The sequence below is a fragment of the Alosa alosa genome, chromosome 22 (genome assembly GCF_017589495.1).
Source record: "Alosa alosa isolate M-15738 ecotype Scorff River chromosome 22, AALO_Geno_1.1, whole genome shotgun sequence".
NCBI lineage: Eukaryota > Metazoa > Chordata > Actinopteri > Clupeiformes > Clupeidae > Alosa > Alosa alosa.
The window spans coordinates 28,886,462-28,904,938 of NC_063210.1; the positions used below are offsets into that span (position 1 = coordinate 28,886,462).

At 48.1% G+C, this 18,477-nt stretch overlaps 1 protein-coding gene across 1 annotated transcript in view; it reads right to left on the reverse strand.

Moving 5' to 3' along the window:
* Positions 1–352: 352 nt before the first annotated feature.
* The window catches only part of taok2a (TAO kinase 2a), a 33,158-nt gene continuing 15,033 nt past the window's right edge, over positions 353–18,477 (reverse strand). Inside the window, 7 exon segments of the mRNA XM_048233276.1 lie at positions 353–3,124; positions 5,082–5,264; positions 8,306–8,518; positions 11,042–11,281; positions 11,372–11,575; positions 12,946–13,074; positions 18,441–18,477. The exon segment at positions 18,441–18,477 is cut by the window's right edge and continues 200 nt beyond it. Coding sequence (XP_048089233.1) covers positions 2,360–3,124; positions 5,082–5,264; positions 8,306–8,518; positions 11,042–11,281; positions 11,372–11,575; positions 12,946–13,074; positions 18,441–18,477 — 1,771 coding nt within the window. The 3' untranslated portion in view covers positions 353–2,359.

An 18,477-nucleotide genomic window follows, 5' to 3' on the forward strand; every position in this document is an offset into this window, starting at 1 on the left:
TCCACTGTCAGTGAGCAGACTGACAGCATCTCTGCACATTCATATTTACATATTTATGTGGATATTTATAAATCTCTGTGTGATCTGATCCCGACTCTGTTAGAACTCTACTGATCCAGGACCAGCAGTGGACCCAGCAGAACCCCAGCGAGGCGGAACCCCAGCAAGGCGGCCCAGGCTCATGATCTGCACTGCCCTGTCCATCAGAGATGGACGGACATGTGTGTGTGTGTGTGTGTGTGTGTATATATGTGTGTATCTATCTATGTGTATGTGTGTGTGTGTATGTATGTGTGTATGCATGCATGCATGCGTGTGTGTGTGTGTGTGTGTATATATATGTATGTGTGTATCTATCTATGTGTGTATGTATGCAGTGCATATGTATGTATGTGTGTGTATCTATGTATGCATGTGTGTGTATGTATGTGTGTGTATGCATGTGTATGTATGTATGTATGTATGTATGTATGTATGTATGAGCTATACATGCTTTCTGTACAATGTTATCATGCATCAACCTGTACGTACGTGTACACACACACACACACACACACACACACACACACACACACACAGACACAGACACAGACACACACAGACACACACAAGTGTACACACATGTCCAACATCTAAACACGTGCACGCTTTACGTCAACAGGAAGTCAAGACGGCCAACTTCCTGTCTTGATCTGCAGCCTCCTCATATTTTTCCTGGCTGTGTGGGGGGTCAGAGGTCAGAGGTCAGGTTCCTATCATGAGGGGCTGCACTGGTCATGCTAAGCTACACGTAGCACAAACGTAGCGTGCTGCTTGGCTAAAAACACGCAAATGAAGCATTGGGGATCACTGCTCCGTCAACAGCTGGTTCCCTTGGTTACACGGTTGGGTAGAGTGCTAACACAGCTCAGTTTCCATCAGTTAAGGTCAAGCTACAGGTCATCACCAAGGTCAAGCTACAGGTCATCATCAAGGTCAAGCTACAGGTCATGTTAGTGTTGACCTGTATCACCAAGGTCAAGCTGAAGGACATTAGTGTTGGCCTGTATCACCAAGGTCAAGCTGAAGGTCATGTTAGTGTTGGCCTGTATCACCAAGGTCAAGCTGAGGGACATTAGTGTTGGCCTGTATCACCAAGGTCAAGCTGAGGGACATTGCCCACTAGTCACAGCATGACAAAGTGAGCTTGCTAACTTGCTAAGCTTCCGCTAACTCCTCCCGGGTTGGAGCCTAGCTGAGCAGCATGTTGCTCCCCAACACAGGCACCAGTTAGCACCTGTTAAAACATACCAGATTCAAAATAAAATAATAGTTATTTTCTGTTAGCTTAGCGCTATGTGAGAGCTAACAGCAGCTAATAGAGTGAAATGATGTGTTGGCACCTGCTAAAATTCAAGCTAAATGAGGAATTAGCATCTGCTAACGAAGTGTTAAGACAATGGCACTAGCTCATAGAACTAAATGATGGTACCTGTTTAAAAACACGCTAAACGAGGTGTTAGCACCCAGAGAAGGGAACCACAGGACTTGTTGGCACCAGTAAACAGAGGTAAATGTGACGTTAGTAGCTGCTAACAGGCAGTAGCTGCTAACAGGCACCTGCTAGCATGGTGCTAACGGGCGCCACATTGGCCCACCCTCCACACAGCGCAGAGAGGGAGAGGGAGCCCAACTGGGAAAAGTGTGTGAGAGGGAGAGGGAGCCCAAGTGTGTGTGTGTGTGTGTGTGTGTGTGTGTGTGTGTGTGTGTGTGTGTGTGTGTGTGTGTGTCTGCTGTAGGTGTCCCACTCATATTTACAAATGGACCTGTCTGATCAGATACATTGATAACTGCATCTGATTGATAACTGCACACTTCCCCTCCCCAACGGGTTCCACGTTCACACTCTGGCCCCTCCCCTCTGGTCCAGGCCCCTCCCCTCTGGTCCAGGCCCCTCCCCTCTGGTCCCAGATCAGTATCATAATGTCAACACTTTCTCTCTCTCCTCCTCCTCTCTCTCTTCATGCCTTACTTACACTTCATTTCATTCATCACATATTTGTACATAACTCAGTAATGAACAAGGTTATAATCCCCCCCGACCCCCCTAAGACAAGTCCGCCCCCTGGGTGTGGCCTGTTGGGGAGGGGGCGGGGCAGGGAAGATTCTGCCCTTAATGAGTTGGACAGGTGAGCCTGTAACAGGTGAGCCTGGGCCCTTAGGAGAATGACAGGTGAGCCTGGGCCCTTAATGAGTAGGACAGGTGAGCCTCTAACAGGTGGGCGTGGCCCTTTAAGAGTAGGACAGGTGAGCCTCTAACAGGTGGGCGTGGCCCTTTAAGAGTAGGACAGGTGAGCCTCTAACAGGAGGGCGTGGCCCTTTAAGAGTAGGACAGGTGCGAGACATTGGAGATGTGGGAGGTGACTGACGTGCTGCGGCTGAGAGCCCCATCGCCTGGCCCCGCCCCTTGACCTCCCCCGGAGGCGGTCCTTCGCAGCGGCTGGGGGCTGTTCCTGAGCGCCAGGTGGGAGGGGCCTCTGGCGTAGGAGGAGGGTGGTGACGAGGCGCGCAGGGGAGGGGCCAGAGACTGGGCGGAGGCGTGGGAGGGCATGTGGTGGGGCAGGGGTGTGTGGTTGCCGTGGTGATCCCGGTACAGGTGTGGCGTGCTCTGGTGGTGAAGCTGCGGCAGGTAGAGTTGCGCCTGCAGGTGGGAGGAGCCAGACGAGGAGGAGGAGGAGGAGCCAGAGGAGTGGGAGGAGGCCACACCCCTGCCACTCATCATGTCCGCCTCCCTCTCCCTCTCCCGCTCTCTCTCTCGCTCGCGGCCGGAGTGGCCGGCCTCGCGGGTGAAGCTGGCGCTGCTGTGCTGACTCCTCCAGGAGGGCGGGGCCACTGAGCTGTGGACGCTGTGTGTCCAGTGGCTGCCGGAGCGAGGGACAGGGCGAGAGGGCCAGGCGGGGGAGGGTGCGGGCGCCGGGTAGCCCTGGCTGAAGGCCTGCGCGGGGATGCCCGACAGTGCCATGTTGCTGAAGCCCAGACGCATGCTCTCCGAGTCGAAGGCCTCGATCTCCCGCGCCTGCCGCTCCAGCAGAGCCCGGATACGCTCCGAACGCTCCGTATCCAGGGACAACATCTCCTCCTCGATCTGCAGCAGACGACACACACACACACACACACACACACACACACACACACACACACACACAATAAACATCTTCTCGATCTCGATCAACCATCATGTAAACATGAGTGTGCCAGTGTGCGCACCCTGTAACCTTCTACACCTTCTACACCCCTTAACCTTCTACACCCCTTAACCTTCTTAACCTTCTACACTTCTTAACCTTCTACACCTTCTACACCCCTTAACCTTCTTAACCTTCTACACTTCTTAACCTTCTACACCTTCTACACCCCGTAACCTTCTTAACCTTCTACACGCCTTAACCTTCTACACCCCTTAACCTTCTACACGTAACCTTCTACACCCCTTAACCTTCTACACGTAACCTTCTACACCCCTTACCCCTTAACCTTCTACACCCCTTAACCTTCTTCACTCCTTAACCTTCTTAACCTTCTACACCCCTTAACCTTCTACACCCCGTAACCTTCTACACCCCTTAACCTTCTTAACCTTCTACACCCGTATCCTTCTACACCCCAATAGTGTGCGCACCCCTTAAAGGGGAAACCAGGTGTTGGGTGGGTTTTGCATATGTTAAGTATGACCATAAGAATGCCCCACCATAGCGGCAACACTGTTGCTACCTACTTTACACCGCAAAAGAAGAAAAGTGAACAATACCAGAGCTGTCGGTAGCATTGACGTCAATGACAGTAGCGACTAAACTAAAGTAGCCTCTTTGATGATACTTCAGACTTGGATTGCTGCTATTTACCAACTAGGGGACATTAGCATCTCTCGTAGTTTCCAAGGTGTGTGCTGCTATTTATCAACTAAGGGACATTAGCGTCTCTCATAGTTTCCGAGGTGTGTACAGCTATTTACCAACTAGGGGACATTAGCGTCTCTCGTAGTTTCCGAGGTGTGTGCTGCTATTTACCAACTAGGGGACATTAGAGTCTCGTAGTTTCCGAGGTGTGTGCAGCTATCTGGCTAGGCTGAGAGATGAGTTTGTGTCATTTCCTACTGGGAAAAGAGATTTTTTTCAGGTCTTACCAGTTGTTACGGTCAGGTTGAGGGATAACACACACTGATGAATGGCTGCCTTGGGACCAGCTGACTGCTGGGCGTGGGAGGCGCGATGTTTTCAAAATTGATTACAGGTGGATACCTGGAGGAGCGCGAAAATGCCAGTCTCGCGCAGGAGTTTGGAAGTGTGCACGCTACTCGCCAACGCTGACTAGGAGTTTCTCCGACGTCCCTTCGGACTATTGTGACTATCTTTATACAACGTTTTCGTCTGGCACCCGGACTTTATTAATCAAAACTTGAACTCCCGAAACCGAACAACCGCAAGAGAGCAAGACCTGTGCTGGCCCGGTACGCACGCTCGCCTGGGAAGTCGGTAAGCTGGTTCCTCTTGCAGTCTTTAGTCTTTACATATCAACATCTTCACCCACACCACTGATATAGACTCCCAACTCAAGTTACCACATACACGCAGGGCAAGTTGCACTGAGGGCTCAATGTAGCTAGCTATTGTTAAACCCCCTAGACTAACGAGCTATCTTGGTAAATTAGGTAGGCTGGCTTTTGGTTTTCGCGTTTGACTTTGGCATTCGCGGAATTTGCGTTTGTGGGTCGCAGGGTGAACCCTCGGTTGTAACAGCAGTAGAGTACTTTGGTTGAAAATAAATATCTTTGTTACCTTTTGTTGGATTATTGCCATGTCCCTGGGTCCTAGCTCTTTCCTCTTAATTCCCTGTGTTACAACTCTCACTGGTAACTTTGTTAACTTCTCCAGCTGACTATTAAAAGTTCACGATTGTAACAAATCAGTCCTCCAAACTGCAACTGTCGCTGGTAGCCTAGCCAAGTTAACCCTCTCTTCTCAAACTTCATGACTACAGTCATTTTATTTAAACGACTCAGTTTATTTAATTTGTCTTACTCACACACACACACACAGTCTTACCCTCTGCTCCAGCAGGGCCCTGCGTATGGACACCCTCTGCTCGAGGTCCTTGAGCTCGCGCTCGTGCTGCGCGTCCGTGTGGATCTTGATCTTGCTCTGGTAGGCGTTGAGCAGCTCCAGCTCCTGTTGCAGCTGCATGCGCAGCACCTGGTACTCCGCCTCCTGGGTCTCGTCTAGCCGCAGCTACACACAATGTCTTAGCGCCATTTGCCTTTACCTGCGACGCGAACACACCTGCGCCACGCGCACGCACAGATTAATTGCGCGCACACACACATTGGCGCACACACACACCTGGCGCACACACACCTTGTAGCGCCACACACACACATCGTTAAGCTGACATCGCCAAGCGCCGCGCAACGCCATACGCGCACACGCACGCGCGCGCCAAGACTTGACGCCTTACTTGGCGACACACGCTGCACATCGCGCTTTTACGCACACACACACACACACACACACACACACACACACAAGCATGAATCAGGTAATGCAGTCTATTAGGATTGTAATTGCATCTATGCTGTCAGGGCTCGTTGACTGACATGGTGTGTGTGTGTGTGTATAATGTCTTGCCAGCGTCTATCGCGATGCGTGTGCTGGTCTCTGCCTTACTCACAGCCTGAGTGGACAGCAGATCGTTGGACGGAATGGTCGCACTGCTTTCGCCCGGCTAGGATGTGTGTGTGTGTGTGTGTTAATCGTCTTGCGAATTGGCTAAGGAAAATCTTGGCAGTAGTCAGAAACGAATGAAACAGCGTTATGATCAGAAAGCTGTACTCGCGTGAGTTTAAACCTGGTGATAAGGTGATGGTGTTTCTTCCATTTCGGCTCTGCTCTTCAATACGCTACACAGGTCCTATCTTGTTGACAGGCGAATTCGGTGAAGTTAACTATGTTATAGCTACACCTGACAGAAGGAAAAGATCTCGATTATTGTCCGTTAACATGCTTAAGGGCTATTCGCGAGCGAGATGGCGCTGCCGACGTTAAATCTCTGTACTAAACGCTTCGTCCGTGTGATTGATTCGGCGGTAAAGCCAGTCCAGTTCATCTGGTGCTGAAATTGTCACCGCTGTGCCCTTGACCTGTCAATCTGCTGACTCTACTTCAGCACCAACGCAGCGTGGACCTGCTGCGTTGCTGCTTGATGAGGAGGGTGTTCGTGGCCCTGCCACAGAGGTGGTTGAGGGCAGATTGAGAAATTCTGAAATTCTCTCGGATTAGAATTCTTTTTTTACACATTTGTCTAGTTCAGAGCGTTACGATTTAATTGTTCTTTTTTCTTCTAATTTGAATTTGTTCTCTGATGTTCCAGGTGTTACCTAGCCATCATCGATATTGGCGTTGGGGATAGTAGACCCATTAAACAACATGCTATGGCGCCAACCCACTTAAACGCCTTCAGCTTCAGAAGGAAGTTAAGTTTATGGTAGACCATGGTATTGCAGAGTCGAGCTTTAGCCCATGGAGCTCACCTTGTCTCCTCGTGCCAAAACCAGATGGCACTTCCAGATTTTCGAAAAGCGCTGTAACCAAATCCGATAGTTTTCCATTACCACGCATGAATGATTGCGTTGATCGCCTTGGCTCAGCAGTTTTCGTTAGCAAGATTGACCTTCTTAAAGGCTATTGGCAAATTCCACTGACCGAACGTGCGAAAGAGATATCCGCCTTCGTTACACCTGATAGCTTTTTTCAGTACACTGTTATGCCATTTGGGCTGCGGAATGCGCCCGCAACATTCCAGCGGTTGGTCAATCATGTTCTTGCTGACGTCTCTAATTGTGAGGCCTACCTTGACGATTTGGTTGTGTATAGCGCCACCTGGTGTTCACATGTGGAACATCTTAAAACCGTATTTGAAAGGTTGTCTGCTGCAAATCAGACCATCAATTTAGCCAAGTGTGAATTTGGGCAAGCGAAAATCGTTTACTTGGGCAAAGTGGTTGGTGGTGCCGAAGTGCATCCTGTTCACTCCAAAGTTGAGGCCATCCTGAACTATCCTGTCCCCACAACTCGTCATGAGCTTAGACGCTTCCTGGGTATGGTCGGCGGCCTGGAACATCCTGTTTGTTTTTTTTCGAGAAAATTTAACTGCCATCAACGCGCATACTCCACCATTGAAAAAGAAGCTCTTGCGCTAGTGTTAGCACTTCAACACTTTGAGGTCTACGTTGGTGGTGCGGCATGTCCAGTGACTGTGTATACAGACCACAATCAGTTAACTTTTCTGGACCGGATGTGCAACAGCAACCAACGTTTAATGCGCTGGTGCCTCGTATTACAAGCGTTTAATATTAATATTAAGCATATTCGTGGACGTGAGAATGTGGTGGCAGACTTTGCGGCGCATAGAAAAATGTAAATAAATTGTGGGTATAATGTTTAATGTTCTTTTTCTCTCCTAGTGCTCTTCCAGTGAACCGGTCTAGGTTATTTTCATCCTTGACCTTGGGGATGAGTATTTTTGCTTACATTTATCCACTTTTTGTAAAATATTGTTGTAAATAGTTATTGTAACATATAGCTTTTTCATACTGGTTAATTCAACCCCCAATTTATTTCTTTAAGGGAGGGGGTGTTACGTGGTTGAAGTTTTGTGCTTCTCTTGGCCTGCTCTGTCCCTATCATTTATGTAGGTGGAGACTGGGCGTGTTGCTTTCTATTGACACACAGATGACTGCCTGTCTAAGGGCCCACTGGTATAAAAACCGGCCCACTTCCAAGATGGCTCTCTCTCTCTCTTGTCCTCGCTCCTGACGGACGCTGGCTGGCAATTTTTAGTTTACTCCTTCTCTTAGTTAAACTTTGTTAAATTATAGTTTAAAGCACATTGTTAATAGTTTTGGTATTGTAACTCTTAGTTGAGCGGTTGTAAACTTTCCTGCACGTTTTTAGTTATAGGTAAGTTAGTTTTCCGGAAGACTCACGTCTTTCTTTTCTTGGGAGCGGCCTGTGCCCCAGGAACGGGAGGCAGGCAAACACCCTTTTCCACCAGTAAGAAAGATTGGAGTTTTCCTTTTGACTTTTCCTGTTCTGTCTATTTTGCCACCGTCTCATGTTTGTTTTGTGACCCATACGCTTTATCACCGGGAAAATCCCTCTTATGCGTATACCATCAAAGCATATAGAGAAATAAATACTTTTTCCTGTTAACACCGACGCCTGTGACTGAGTGTGTGTGTGCGTGCGTGTGCTGGTCTCCTTGCCTTACTCACAGCCTGAGTGGACAGCAGATCGTTGACGGAGTGGTCGTACTGCTCGGCGAGGATGGCCAGCTTGCGCGTCTGCTCGTCCTTGAGGCGCTTGAGCACGTTCTTGTGCTCGCTCTTGGGCGTCGCCTCCAGCAGGTGGTTCCGCAGCGCCTTGTACTGCCGCGTCTGGATCTTACACGTCTCCTGGAACTGCCGCTTGATCTGCAGCTCCTTAGCCTGGAGGACAGTCACGCGTGAGTGTGTGTGCGTGTGCGTGTGTGTGTGTTTGTGTGTGTGTGTGTGTGTGAGAGTGTGTATGGGGTCAGTGCGCATAAAGCAATCTATTGCTAGAGGTGTGGGAATTGACCCTTCGCTAAGTCCCGCCCCCCAGTTACTGTTGCTAGTCCGACAACCTCAGACCGGAGTTAACTGCAACTTCAACGATAGGTTTGAATTTTGAATTTCCCCTAGGGATCAATAAAGTATCTATCTATCTATCTATCTAGGTAGATTCAACCTCAGACCGGAGTTAACTGCAACTTCAACGATAGGTATATTCTAGCAGACCGGAGTTAACTGCAACTTCAACGATAGGTAGTTTCTAGCTGTAATGGCTCTTTTGGAGAGCCACGGATGTGGGCCCAGTTCCCTAAAGCATCGTAGTAAGCCTAAGAGCCGTGAAGGTCCTACTATTTAACGTCTTAAGATTTGCAGCCTGTTTCCTGAAACCATGCGTGAACTTAAGAGCGTTGTGAAAACACTCGTAGATCTACGAGTGCTCCAGAGTTCTCGTTACTGGCTAAGTGCCTCTTAGGGTGTAATGCGGCCTACTGGTAAGCACTTCGACCTGCAACCGAGGTTGCCGGTTCAACCCCATTCAGTGGCGGCTGAAGTGCCCTTGAGCAAGGCACCTTAACCCCTCACTGCTCTGAAACACGGCTGTTGTTGCAGGTAGCTCACTGTGCGATTAGTGTGTGCTTCACCTCACTGTGTGTACACTGTGTGCTGTGTGTGTTTTACTAATTCACGGATAAATGCAGAGTCCAAATTTCCCTCACGGGATCAAAAGAGTATATATACTTATACTTAACAGGTACTTCTCACTGAAGGGCTCAACATGCTTCTGCCGTCAACCCACGGGCGATACCGGCACTCCTACCGACATCGCGACCCTTTTATGGTTCTCGCCGGGTTGCTTTGCATCGGCGGTGCATTTTCGCAACGCCATAATACCGGTGTCTTTTGTGCTCACCAATCAAAACAAGATCTGTCTGTATAACCTAAACGGTACTCAGAATGGCCAAAATCTTATTTGTTTGGCCCTCTCTTGCTTAGATTTTGTAGCCTACAAAGTATCAAGAAATAGACACCGTAAACCAGCAAATAAGTCTGAGGTTATTTGCGAGGTGTCTGCCAGCCAGTTTAAGTTATGTTAGCAAGCAAACTTCAACTGCCCACAAAGTACTGCTTGCTGGCGAAGTGCTAATTTCAAAAGCGCATTGACAGACACTTTACAAGCGGATAACTCCGTCATTGTAACCAAAAATGCCCTGAGTTTATTTCAAAGCTTATGTCAGGGAATTAGCATGTTGCTAACTCCCCACTGTAAACTGCTTGAACACCGACTATCAACACACAGGGCGCGGTTGACCATTCACAGTACTTATGCCCTCGTGGCTTCAGCATGAAGTTACAATTTTTGGAGGTGCACGCCGAAAGCTCGGCAGGGGTCTGCGTAGTAATGCGCCCGTCGATTCGACGCAGAAGCATAAAATAGGCTTGAGGTCACCAAGAGGACATACAGGGGCATTAAAACTTAGAATACAATTATCCAACTACGATCCTATTCTTTATTGTATTAACTTGTGATGAATCACCTTTTAGTGTACAAAATAGCATACATTTAATGGTCATAATAATGTGATTAAAAGCGGACAAAAATGCAATGAAGTTATGAAACGAGACGTTGCCAAAATAGTTTGCCATTATCTTCGTGTAAGTGTAGACTCTTTTATTAGGCCTATAGGAACATGTGGCTTAGTCTGTGCTGCGTCAAAATGACCAAATTTCCCCCATGGGATCAAGAGTATATATACTAAGCCTAGACTTATGTTATTTAAGCATACACATTTCCATGTGTGGTGTGTGTGCATGTGCATGTGTGTGTGTGTACCTTGACGCTCTTGGGCTGCTGCCGGGCCTGGGCGGTGTGTTTGTGGCACAGCTCGTTGTGTGTGTGCGTGCATGCATGTGTGTATGTGTGTGTGTGCGTGCATGTGTATGTGTATTTGTGTGTGCGTGCATGCATGTGTGTATGTGTGTGTGTGCGTGCATGTGTATGTGTATTTGTGTGTGTGTGTACCTTGTGGCTCTTGAGCTGCTGCCGGGCCTGGGCGGTGTGTTTGTGGTGTGTGTATGCATGTGTGTGTGTGTGTGTGTGTGTGTGTGTGTGTGTGCATGTGTATGTGTGTGTGTGTGTGTGCATGTGGTGTCTGTGTGTGCATGTGTGTGTGCATGTGTGTGTGTGTGTGTGTGTGTTGTGCATGTGTGCGTGCATGTGTGTGTGTGTACCTTGAGGCTCTTGGGCTGCTGGCGTGCCTGGGCGGTGTGTGTGTGTGTGTGTGTGTGTGTGTGTGTGTGTGTGTGTGTGTGTGTGTGTGTGTGTGTACCTTGAGGCTCTTGGGCTGCTGGCGAGCCTGGGCGGTGTGTTTGTGGCGCAGCTCGTTGTGTGTGTGTGTGTGTGAGTGCGTATGTCTGTACCTTGAGGCTCTTGGGCTGCTGGCGGGCCTGGGCGGTGTGTTTGTGGCGCAGCTCGTTGTGGCGGCGCTGGTTGTAGTCCATCTGATTGGCCAGCTCGCTCTGGTGCTGCGTGCGGATCAGCTCGGACCGCGTGGCCTGTAGCGCCCCCAGCTGGTGGAACTCCAGATCCTGAGTGGACTCATGATGTCGCCGCAGCATCGCACACTCCAGATCCCGCTGGGTCTGACGCTTATTCAGGTCCTACGCCAGGGAGACAGTTACACTGTGTGTGTGTGTGTGTGTGTGTGTGTGTGTGTGTGTGTGTGTGTGTGTGTGTGTGTGTGTGTGTACCTCTCTCAGCAGGTCCTGCTCCAGGTTGTGGCGGGCCAGCAGCATCTTCCTCTTGTACTGTCGGCACTGCAGCTCGTAGTACTGACGCTGTCGCCGTAGCAACCCTGCCTCCTCCTCCGCCTGGATCTGCTGCAGGTTCTCCTTCTGCCGCACCAGCCACTCCTGCTTCTCTCGCTTAGGGGTGGACTGGTTCTCACTCAGCTCCTGCACACAGGGGGAAGACTTTTAGTGCAACACCATTGCATTTCTGTGTAGTGTTGCACGGTGTATCGATACTAGAAAGGTATCATGCTCCTTGCACACATCTAAGCAAGGGGGCGTGTCAAGCAGGCAGCTCTAAATGAGTGAGTGCAGCAACGTCAACATAGTTCTTTGCCGACAGTCCTCGGCTTGTGGATAAAACAAAAAGGTGAAGTGAAATTTGGAACTATTTCGGACACATCGCGTATAGTGAAGGCAAGCCATCAGATACACAGAGGCTCGTTTGTAAAATATGTTTCAAAGTCATTCAAAAGCAATAGGCTACGCATAGAACTTGGTAAGCACCTCACAGACATATCCCAACATTTTTAAAGAGTTCAAAGAATGACAGGTTAACGAATAGGCTATAGAAATCCCCACTACATGATAAGTGCCAAGTTCATCTCCTCAGTTTTAGTCTAGCCTAACTGAAACGAGTATGGTTTTCTGGGATAAAGCGAATCTTCCTTCATCAGTGAATTTTGAAGATACAGAATTTTGACTAGACATAACAACTGATCATATGCTAACGCGATGAAAACGCAATGTTCACGCTAGTATAACTTGCAAACGATCTATTTAATATTACTACTGGTATTGTTTGTCATGTGGCATGTAGACTGCAATTTGTTCAATAATTATTGCCCAGATGTAGGCTAGGCTACCTGAAATGCTTTAATTAAAGCCCACAGCATATTGCCCAATACCACTGAAGCGCTAATAATAATAGCGGCTTATTGTTACGTGGTAGCAAATCATGTTATCAAAAAAATATACGTAATGTACACAGATACATTGCAACAGGTAGCCTAATGGTGTAGGCCTATCTGAGGAAAACCTGGTTGGAACGTCGTACTTGTACACTGGTACCCTCTGCAACTGTCAAAGAAATCCCATAAACACGGGAAGGCCTAGGGTAGCCTACATCAGATGGCCTAAAGATTAGGCCCCTCTGCATAGCATTCAGTGATTTGCATGCAGTAACACTGACCTTGATCTAGTCTAGTTTGGCTATTTAAAAGCTACTTTATTGCCAAAACACAACACAATGTAAATGAACTATAACAAACAATAAAGGACACACAAATTACTATTTTACTGACTAAGTTTAGAACCCAGAATTGACCTGCACACTACAAAAGTGCACCAAATTCAACATAAATGACTCAATACACTTGGAGGAGGCCTGCGTCCTTCTTTTCCAGATATTTTAGGATTTCGCCGTGGTATCGTTTCAGTATCGAGCATCGAGATATTTATGGCAGGTATCGTATTGTCCGTACATACATATCGTATGTATGTGTGTGTGTGTGTGTGTGTGTGTGTGTGTGTACCTCTTTGAGCTGCTCCTTGCGTGTCCTGTACTGGCGTTTCTGCGTGTCCAACAGGCTGCTAAGCTCCTTCTTCTGCTGGGACAGGATGTGCTGCTGGAACTTCCTCTCCTCCGCCTGAGCCACCTTCGCCTGGAGGGGTCAGAGGTCAAGGGTCAGGGTCACCAGGAGGCTGACGCCCCTTTAGGCTTTAGGCCACTGCCCCTTAGGCTTTAGGTCGACGCCCCTTTAGGCTTCCATTTTGAAAGCCGCCCACCCCCCCTCCTCCTCCAGGATGGCCTGGTGTTCTTACTCTCTCTCTATATACCTGGTGTTCTGACCTGGTGTTCTTACTCTCTCTCTATATATATACCTGGTGTTCTTACTCTCTATATATATATACCTGGTGTTCTGACCTGGTTCTCTCTCTCTCTCTCTCTCTCTCTCTCTCTCTCTCTCTCTCTCTCTCTCTATATATATATATATATATATATATATATATATATATATATATATATATATATATATATATATATATATATATATATATATATATATATATATATATATATATATATATATACCTGGTGTTCTTACTCTATATATTTATATATACCTGGTGTTCTTACTCTATATATACACCTGGTGTTTAGGGTTGGGCACCGAAACACGGTTCTAATATGGCACCGGTGCCGACGCAAACGGCAGTAACTCGGTGCCTCATTTCGGTGCTTAAATCGCGTTTTTTTTTATTTTTATACGAGGCATCACTGCATGTCATGCACCATATCTAACGTCTTGCTCTGATAGCAACACATCCAGATACAGTTAGCTAACATAAAAACACTGGCTGGATGTATAAACGGAGGGGTACACCACAAAGGCGAGTGGACAGTGTTTGTGAGCCCATGTAGCTTACTTTAAAGATATCACGAGCTCCTGTCAAAATCTAGCAGTGGGCCTAACTACACACAAGCAAAAGGCTATGAAACAACATCAACAGTATACTTTACACAATATCCTTGCTAATGCGCTAACTGGCATTTATTTGAAATGTTATCAGCAAAGTTGTAAGGTGAAAACTTTATTTCACGGTGTGTTCTAAACAACACAATGGCATGATATTAATCTTTCATGTGCATGAGGCCCATATAGCATCACAATGAATATGAAGATCATGTTAAAAGTTAGCTGGCAAAAACATAAATACGTTACATACCTGATGTCACTGAGCTGTCAAAGAGGCTACGGAACCATCTCTGTACGTTATCGCTAATTAAACTCAGCTGACTGGTGTTAGCGCATAGCCATAGTTGCTGTTAACTTGCCTACTACAAGCGCTGGGAATCTAAACACTTCAACACCGACATAATGTAGCCTAATATGTTCAAAACTATTGCGTGTTATAGGGGAAGACATGAAATTTCTTGAAGCATTTGGGAACACGCTGAATTCACTGGAAAGTAGAGTCCCTGTTAGATTAGCTTGCTTGCAAATGCCGTTGTCCATGAAAGTTCTGGAAGTTCTATGGCAAGCGGTTTTAACATACCTTTAACATACCTTATGGCAAACCGCCTACACTGGGTAAACTTGAAAGCAGAGCTTACCATTGTGTGTGCATCCATGGCAAGCTGTTTTAACATTTAAATGTATTATCTGTAGGAACATTTACATTTTTTTTTTACATTTACATTACATTTGGTTGACGCTTTTTTTAACCAAAGCGACTAACAACATGGTAAACAGTAAGTTTTAGAACAATTCTCACAATTTTAGGACAGTTTAAAAAAAAACACATTAGAGTACAGTAAGAATAAGTGCGTTGGTGAGTGCTGTATTTTAACAGTTACTTGTCAGTTTAAAAGCGGCTGGTGAGTGCTAGGATCAGTAAGACTTGTTGTAAGTGTTGCTATGAGAGTAGATGTTCTCTAAAGAGCTGGGTCTTCAGGAGTTTTTGAAAGTGGAAAAGGATGTCCCTGCCCTTGTAGGAACTGGCAGTGTGTTCCACCAGCGAGGAACAACAGATGAGAAAAAGTTTGGATTGGCTTGGCGTGCGGTGGTAGAGCTAGGCGTCGTTTAGATCAGAGGGGCGCTTGGCGGTCTGGAGGTAGTGTAAGTCTGTATGAGGGGGCATTCAAGTAGGTGGGAGCAGAACCCGGAGACTACTTTGTAGGCAAGCGTTAGAGACTTGAATTTGATCGCGGGCCGCCATAGGTAGCCAGTGTAGCTGGATGAGCAGCGGGGTAACATGTGCCCTTTTGGGTTGGTTGTAGACCAGGCGCCGCGCCCGTTCTGGATCATCTGAAGTGGTTTCACTGCGCGCAGGCTGGGAGACCTGTCAGGAGGGCATTGCAGTAGTGGTCGTGAGATGACTATTGCCAACCTGAAGTTGGGTAGCATCTTGAGTCAAGTAAGTCCTGATTTTCTGTATGTTGTAGAGTCGCGGCGGCATGACCCGGGCGACTGAGGCAACATGATCTGAGAAGTTTAGTTGGTTGTCGAGAACAACTCCTAGATTTCTTGCAGTCCTGGTCGATTGAAACAGACAGGGAGTCAAATTTGATGTTGATGTCGTGGTGTATGGTAGGTTTAGCTGGGATGACCAGCAGTTCAGTCTTTGAGAGGTTCAGCTGGAGGTGGTGTGCATTCATCCATGTAGCTATGTCTGAAAGGCAATCGAGATCCGTGCTGAAACCAGGGGTGCGTCAGGTGGAAAGGACAGATAGAGCTGTGTGTCGTCTGCATAGCAGTGGTATGAGAAGCCCGTGCGAACGGATAATCTGTCCCAAGGAGGTGGTGTAGATAGCAAAGAGGAGGGGCCCAGCACTGAGCCCTGGGGACCCCTGTGGTGAGATGGTGAGGTGCAGATAGCTGACCAAGCCATGATACGTTAAGCGGCGTCCTGTGAGGTAGGATTCAAACCAGGAGAGAGCAGCTCCGGAGATTCCCATGTCAGCGGTATAGAGAGAAGGATACGGTGATTAACGTGTCAAAGGCAGCCGATAAGTCAAGCAGAATGAGTACTGATGACCCGGCGGTCGCCCTGGCTTCTTTAAGGCTTCTGTTACAGACAGCAGAGCCGTTTCGGTAGAGTGGCCGCTTTTGAACCCAGACTGATTTGGATCCAGAAGGTTGTTCTGTGAAAGGAAGTCAGAGACCTGTTTGGAGACTGCTCGTTCAATGCCTTTGGATAGGAAAGGCAGTAGTGAGACAGGGCGGTAGTTCTCGACTTGAGCAGGGTTGAGAGAAGCTTTCTTAAATAGCGGTGTTACCGGGCCATTTTGAGCGCTGTTGGAAATGTGCGGAGGTTAGCGAGGCATTGATCACATGTGTGATAGCTGGGGCGATGGTCGGGCTGATGGACTGAAGTAGGCTCGTGGGTATAGGGTCCAGCGAGCATGTGGTAGGGGCGGCTGCATGTCAGGAGTCTGGACACTTCACTCGGAGAAAGCGTGAATGCTGAAAAAGATGTTCCAGCAGTCCCTAGAGGTTGTAAGTGCGGTATCTGAGTCAGATGCGTTGAGTGGGCATGTAGAGAATTGACTGCTGATTGCCGCCACTTTGTTTGTAAAAAATGAGAGGGTATCTGCAGTAAGGCTGGATGGAGGAGGAGGCAGCTGAGGGTTGAGTAGCGATTTGAAGGTTGAGAAAAGTTTTTGAGTGTCTGTAAGCTGTTGATTTTGTCATTGTAGAAAGCAGTCTTAGCAGCAGTGATGCTGGCTGAGAAGGAGGTCAGGAAGTGTCTGGTAGTTTTTGAGGTCGTCAGCTAGTTTGGATTTGTGCCATTTCCTCTCCAGCGGCTCTGAGTTTGGTGCGCTGCGATGTCGGAGGGTATCATTTAGCCATGGATGAGAATGTTTGGATCGAGCTGGCCTTGTGGTAAGAGGGCACAGCTTCGTCTAGACACGAGGTCAGTGTGGAGCAGAAGCGAGTCAGTGGCTTCATTGACCTCCAGAGAGGAGAAAGTGTTGAGTGGAGGTGGGCGGAGGCAACCACAGAGGAGAAGTGCGTTGGAGACAGGTTCGGATGTTGCGGGTGAGCGTGACCATCGGCTGAGGAGCCGGAGGCTGTTCTGTCAGGCTGGCGTTGAACTGGATGAAGAAGTGGTCAGAAAGATGGAGAGGGCGTCACCATGAGGGTGTCTGTGCTGCAGTTCAGTGAAAATCAAGTCAAGCTCTTTGCCAGCTTTGTGAGTTGGTGGGCTTTGAACCAGTTCGAGGTCAAAGGAGTGGACCAGGGCCAAAAGTCCGCTGAGCCTGGGGCATCTAAGTGGATGTTCATATCACCGAGAACAAGCGGCGGACAGTCATGCTCAGGGATGGAGGATAGCAGAGTGTCAAGTTCGTCAAAAAAATTCGCCTAGTTGGCCTGGAGGGCGTAGATGACCAGCACGTAGAGTTTTGCTGGGGGCGATCACTGTGATGGCATGGAATTCGAATGAGACATATTTGTTTGAAGGCAGTAGCGGGGTGAATTTCCATTTGTTGGAGATCAGCAGGCCCGTCCCGCCTCCTCGTCCAGATAGGCGAGGGGTGTGGGATAGTGTTAGTTAGTGAAGGTTAGTGGAGAGTGCAGCTAGGGTGGCAGTGTTCTCTGGTTTGATCCAAGTCTCAGTGAGAGCAAGGAGTTCCAACAAAAGGTGGTTGGCATAGCCAGCTATGAAGTCCGTTTTGTTGACTGCGGATTGACAGTTCCACAAGCCCATGGAGAAGGAGGTTTCTGTCGGTGAGGACCGTTTAAGTTCCTGGAGGTTAAAGGCGATTTCTGCCCCTTTTGGCATGATGCGTTTTCTGCAATGGCGGTGATAACAGATATGGTGGAATGGCACATTTTGCCTTTGTCGGTGCCTGTGCTCGGTGAACTTGCACAGGTAAACTTGCTTGTCTTGACCGCGTCCGTCTTAACCGCGGCTGGCTGAAACGAGGGCTGCCGCTTATGCTGACGCTTCAGCAGCAGCCACTATTTTTATGCTGCTAGGAATTGCATGCAGCTGTCCTCCTGTCTCACTAATGATGCATCAGCGTAGACCGCCCTCTGACGTTCGCACAGCTTAGATTGTTCAAAGGGTGTTAATTACTGTCAACTGAAAGTCCGGCCGCTCACACCGACCGAAACTCACAGTTTCAAGTAGCCTCCTCCCTCAGCTGTTCCCAAACGCCCAGAGTCCAATTCTAACAATTGGAGAGGATTGTTGTGTGAGGAACAATGAGATATTGATAGTAAATTGAATATAACAGTTCAATTTCATGTTCAAATTTGTCTTATCTATAAAAAAAAAGCAATTCATGCTTTAGACCATTTTAATTTAAAAACAAAGTACCGGTTCAGGCACCGTTTCGGCATCGGCACCGTTTTAAAAGTATCGATTTAGCACCGGTATCGGATAAAACCCAAACGATACCCAACCCTAATGGTGTTCTGACCTGGTGTTCTGACCTCCTTCTCCAGGATGGCCTGGTGTTCTAGCGTGGTGTTCTAGCCTGGTGTTCTAGCCTGGTGTTCTAGCCTGGTGTTCTCACCTCCTTCTCCAGGATGGCCTGGTGTTTCTTGTTGAGC